General features: G+C 28.0%; 1 protein-coding gene across 2 annotated transcripts in view; it reads right to left on the bottom strand.

Moving 5' to 3' along the window:
* Phb2 (prohibitin 2) overlaps positions 1 to 5413 on the bottom strand; it is a 63974-nt gene extending 58561 nt beyond the window's left edge. For both annotated transcript variants that reach the window (XM_075369495.1, XM_075369505.1), the window contains exons 1-2: positions 5207 to 5413; positions 3187 to 3307 (exon numbers count right to left, since the gene is read on the bottom strand). In XM_075369495.1, coding sequence (XP_075225610.1) covers positions 3187 to 3307; positions 5207 to 5336 — 251 coding nt within the window. In that variant the 5' untranslated portion in view covers positions 5337 to 5413. The remainder of the gene's footprint in view (positions 1 to 3186; positions 3308 to 5206) is intronic.
* Positions 5414 to 6000: the final 587 nt, after the last annotated feature.

The following is a 6000-nucleotide window of genomic DNA, read 5'->3' on the forward strand; positions in this document are numbered from 1 at the left end:
AAGTGCTGCAAATTCACAAAAACACACAAAAAAGAGTCATTTTTCACCGTGTTTCCTTAAATGATTCTAATAGGAGGCATTCAAAGTGGGGATGTTCATATGTCTGCTGGAAAATTAAACAATTAAATAAAAAAAATAATAATCAGAATTTTACAGACATCTATGGCCTTACCAGAACAGTAATGAGTGAGCGTTTATACCTTTTATAAATATTATTAATTATTATATACCTGTTTAAAGTTTGGCTTGTTCCACTTATTATTTTATATTTTAAATCTGGGGCACTGCAAAACCATTGTTATTAGAAATGGTTTATTTTGTCATATTTTGTCTAATCAACCATTAAAAAATGTCTTTTGAAGTTTTAACACTTCTAAGTTCAACACTAAAAGATACTTTTGTACACACTGAAACATTGCATATTCTACATCATTTTTCAAATAAAGTAATTAAAAACTTCTCAAATATCACAAAAAAATTCATAAATAAAAAGCATAAAATACAAATTACCATAATATCCAGAAAAAATGAAAAGCTTAATTTAGCAATGTACTATAATATTAACCTCTTAATCAAAGATTAAGTCAGTACCTTATACTAGTGGCATATTTAACATAGAATGAGTGAATCTTTTCTCTGTCAAAAATAAAAAATCCAGATGTCTAATGATCAGAAATTTTAAAATGAATTCTTTCTAACTTTTCATGAGCTTGAATAAATTGAAACCACTTCCAAAAATCACAGTATATTACTAATAAATTAACGAGTCACTAAAAAACTTAAGTATAACAGATTATAAAATACATTAATAAACATTAATGTAATTTCCTGACTACCTCAGCTGGTAGAACATCCAACTGATGTATAAAGGGTCCCAGATTTGACTAATGGCTTGAGCTTAAGCTACAAGCCAACAAGCTACAAGCTACAAGCCAAACCTTTGCCAAGCCTTTGGGGGATGCCTCAAGTCAATATAGTGTTATTTCTAATAGATAAAAAATTAATTTAATTATATTAAATTAAAATAAATTTACTATAATTTCCAATAAGTGATATAATAATTAGCTATAAACATGCTGAAGTTATCAAATTTCAAATGAATGCAGGTGTGAACTGATAACCACTCCAGCCTGTTTTCCTGAACCAAACTTCTCAAATAAATTTTTCAAAAATGTTTTCTTAAAAAAGAAAATTTTTCTTAACCTTTTCTTCTTGTCTAATCAATTTTTTCAAATTTCCTTCTACTAATAACCTTCTAATCTAACGTACTCATTACATCATATTTTATAACTTATTAAATTGCATTTATTATTAGTAAACTCTATTTTAAATTTCAATGTCAAGAAAATGCAAATGACAGTAAGTTTATGTATAAATATGAATATTATTTAAATGAGTATTACGTATGAAATAGTATGTAAATGCCTAAATTTTCTTTTAAATGGATTTTGTGGCACAAATAGTTGGAAGAATTTACTTAAAGGTTTTTTTATTTTCAAAAGAAAAACACAACCTTATGTACTGGGAATGAGATAAATTAAAAATCAAGTAATGTCAGGCAACAACAACCAATACTATAGACAAAGATGTACAAGAACTCATTGTCTTAAAGGTCCAGCAGAATTAAAACAAGAAAATTCACCAAACCAAGAGATGGCAGAAGCTGAATTAGCAAAGCATGAAATAAACAGAAAAGCTAATGAGTATCCTTTGTTATTACTAGAGCAAATACTACATCCTGAATTAGCAAGTAGTACATCATAAATAGAAGTAGGATTTTGAATCAAGTACCTGAACATGAACTTAAAAAAAATTATAAGAACACTACAGCATTGAGATCTACCACAAGAGCAGAACAAAGAACAGAGTAGAAGAATGGTTCCATCAAGACATTCAGTTAAAATGAGGCGTCCATATTCTGCCACTAAACAACCTTGGTTTAACAAGACAAACAATTCAAGTAAGTAACCAGTTCCAAATTGATATAGTTCAACATCTTTAGATTTGTATTTATCAATAAAGAATTTAAAAAAACAGCAAGCAGATACAGAAATCACTGTAGCATAATTAAGATTAGGAAGATCAATTAAGGCTACACATAAAAGAAGTCATATTACTCATAATCAGATCAGAAGCATAACTTCATAGTAACTATGTTAAAAGAAAATATACTGAGTATCTGATTACTCAGATTCTCTTGTTACTGCAAAATAAGAAAAAAGCTTTTTTTTATTGGTTTTTATAAATTTATGTCATTTATTTTCTAAGTTTTTATATGTTCATATCTATTTAATAACCAGTAATTAATGAGAAGTATAGTAAGACTTTCCCAAACAAACATTCTTATTATAATTACTGTTCTCTCAATTATTAATTCATTTCTAACAAAGTTATTTTCTCTAACTTCTATTAACCTTAAGTTAACATCTTCATCTCTGAGTTTAGCAATTTGATGGCATATTTTATTATTTTCAATTATTAAAAAGTTATTTTTCCACCATTTTGGGGTCTTACACTTGATTTACAAAATACTTTAATACACCTTACATTAGTGCATTTGAACCAACCTGACAGCTTACACTATTATTGTGTAATGATAGTTTATATGTAAAGTTTAATTTCAGCAGCCATTTTGAGGTGAATCTGTCACCTGATTCCAACAAATTCTGTATTTTTGTAATCCTCGAATCAAAATTTTCCAGTGTTTTCTTTAACCAAAAATTCTTAATCAAAATCAGAGACAGAAAGTGTTCATACACATACATATTGAATTCAATACCGAATTGTTCATTCATTGAAAATATATTCACATTGTAATGTAATAAGAAAAATACACTTACGTAATAAAATACATTCAAATCATAATGAAATGAAAAAAAATCTCCTATCTGGACGTTGCAGTTTCTGAAAAAAAAGTAGGTTACAGGAAATGGAATGCGGTACTTTAACTTAGGAATTATGTTTTTTTTTTAAATAGTTTGATTACTAAGATTATTATTTACAGACAAGCAATTGCCTAATAGGTATTAGAAAATACCTAGAATTGTAGACTTTGGGGGATGCCTCAAGTCAATATAGTATTATTTCTAATAGATAAAAAATTAATTTAATTATATTAAATTAAAATAAATTTACTATAATTCCCAATAAGTGATATAATAATTAGCTATAAAATGTCTGGTATACCTTATATCATAAATTATAGGGTATTGGAACCATGGTATTCTAAAATGAAGACCTTCTGAATAAACCTCTTGCTGAATTCCACCAATTCTACTAAAAATAATGGCTCTATGACCTCCTTCAACTGAAATAAAAACACAGAAATTTCATCAACATAAGAAGCCCAACTGATGGAATACATTTTTATTTTTTCACATTTATCAACACAATATTAAACTGCTACTAATCAGGATTAACATTAACAATTTTACCATTTGAAACTGAAAGCAAATAAGCTTGAGAGAATGTTTTAAATTAGACATTTTATAATTAAACTGTGTAATTAAAAAAAGTCTTAAAAGCATTTGTAGTAAACAAATAATTATGTACACCTAAAGAGAGCTGATTCTTTGCTAATATGTAATGACATACAACAGAAGCAATGAGTTTTGGACATTTTTTTTTACAACTATGATCATGAAGTCTGATGTAATTGTTACTAATGTTAAAATTTAATCATAGTCCAATAAAGATGAAAATCATAAATAGAAGTTTCTTTCAATTTTATATGGGAATGCTTTCCCCTGCAAGTTTACAACATTCCTTCCTGTCTTAAACTATGGCTCCATGAGTTTGTTTCTCCTACAGATCTTTTACACAGTCAGTCCAACTTCTTTTTATTCCTACTCTTCTCTCACACCTTCATTTCCATGATTTTTTTCTCAATATAACTTTCATTCCTCCTCCTAATCACATATCACTGAAGTCCTCTCTTGACATTTTTTTTTTCTTTGACATCTTACAGATGTTAAACACTAATATCCTAAATATCTGCTGCATTTACACATATTTAGTGCCAAATCAATCATTTTAATTCAGATCATGTTAATAATTATTTTATTAACTCATTATTTTACAGAGTTCGATTTAGTGTAAATGCTATACAACTAAAAATCAAAAAATGTAATCCACTATCTGATTGAAATAATAGAAGAGCCATCCATAGTAAATGATACATCTACAATAATTTACAAAAGAAATATATATTGTTCTAATTCATAACACTGTGTTAAGTAATAAAGAACCTTATTGTTAAAATACAGATAATGGAAAAAGTTATCAGATAAAGAAGGTTCAGATAAAGGTCTTTCTGCATATTAGACTTGGAAATTAAACAGTGCACCAATAGCTCCAAAATAGGGGTAGCAGAACTGTGGTAATAAGAAACTATTCATGAAAATAAAAAACAGTGCTATCTATTTTACATCACAGAAAAAATAAATCTGCTGTATTGAATAAAAACTTTTATCAATGCTTTAGTGGATTGCCAAAATATATACATAAATGGGTACATTCTCACAAAAAGACTGAATTTAGGACCTTTTTATCTCATCAGTGCAAATCAGGAAAATTTGTAATATAACTTATATTTAATTTGCTACACAGTACTCTGATAAAAAAAATGACATCGCTATTCTTCTGGTATAGATTACAAAGAAATATCAAAACAATTAACTATGTGCATGTTCACAAAATTTAATATCTGTTTGTTTAGGGTTAGTTAGTGTATATGCACTGAACACGCAACTTTTTATATTAATAAAAACTATTCTCTAAACTCGGCAGTATTTTCAAAATAATCAGGAAAATGGAAGAAAAAGGGTTAAGTACAGGACGCTCCCAAATATGACAAACAGTTACCGTATCTACAATAAATTAATAAATAAGTTAACAATAGCTTAAGTCTTCTTTCGTAATAGGTCCGTGAGTTAAATGTAATTTCAAAAATTCCATACAAAATCTGTATGCGAGTCACCCAGACACATGTGTCCTGAAACGATTTTACACGAATTACAAGTAATGCCGGTTAGTAGGCTATACAGAACTACGTCTAAATTACAAATACGCCAAAAACAATATTATGAAAGAAAATAAAGTAAAAATAATATTTTTAATTTACTATTTTATCAAAAGGGCTCCTAACAAACAATTATCCAAAAAAAAATAAAAATAAAGAATATTTGAGAAAATAAGTACAGGTTACCCGTGAACATTGACTGACTGAATCCATACACCGCAGCTCCTGCAGCCGCCAAAAACTTTAAACCTAGGCCTACTCCTCTAGGATTTTTCCCTAATTTTCCAGCCAAGTCATTTAATTTACTTTGTGCCATTATTAACAGTAAAAATTTTTTAATTTATCAAAACGTGACTACAAACTTCTTACAAAACTTGCAGCTGACAAAGGTACTCAGGGTAGCCAAAACAAATAAAGAATTTCAAAAATATTGTTTGGCTTTTAAAAAATAAATAATATTAAAAAAAAACAACTATAAAAAAATACTTCCTATGAATATGAAGTATCAGTAAAATTTAATACGTTTACTGTAACTAATAATAGTAATAATACTGTCAAATTAATATGCTGTTTAAATGCCATAAAAGCTAGTTAGTACCTGGCTCAGTAGTGTCACTACAAATTAGCTCATTGAGTTCCTGTTTTATTTTAAAATAAATGTTCATCCTATATATAATAAATATTATTTATACGGAATTTGTTTCATTGTGTTTTATCAGTCAACGCTATCATACATCTCCCATCGTTCACTTAGGATGTATACTTGCAAACATTATCTCCACTGGCTTTCATAGCAAAGTAATCAGCAGAGTATTTGAGCAGAGTACTAAAGATAAACGTTAGCAGAGTATGATAATCGTCAGAGTAGTAAATCTTGTACTTGTTCTTCGCCAGTTCCATAATTATTTTACCGAATACTATGCCTGAACTATTTTCAGTTTATTCAAATGAATGTACGTGGCTCTTAACTCAGTTTACCT

Source organism: Lycorma delicatula, chromosome 1 (genome assembly GCF_047948215.1).
Source record: "Lycorma delicatula isolate Av1 chromosome 1, ASM4794821v1, whole genome shotgun sequence".
Lineage (NCBI taxonomy): Eukaryota > Metazoa > Arthropoda > Insecta > Hemiptera > Fulgoridae > Lycorma > Lycorma delicatula.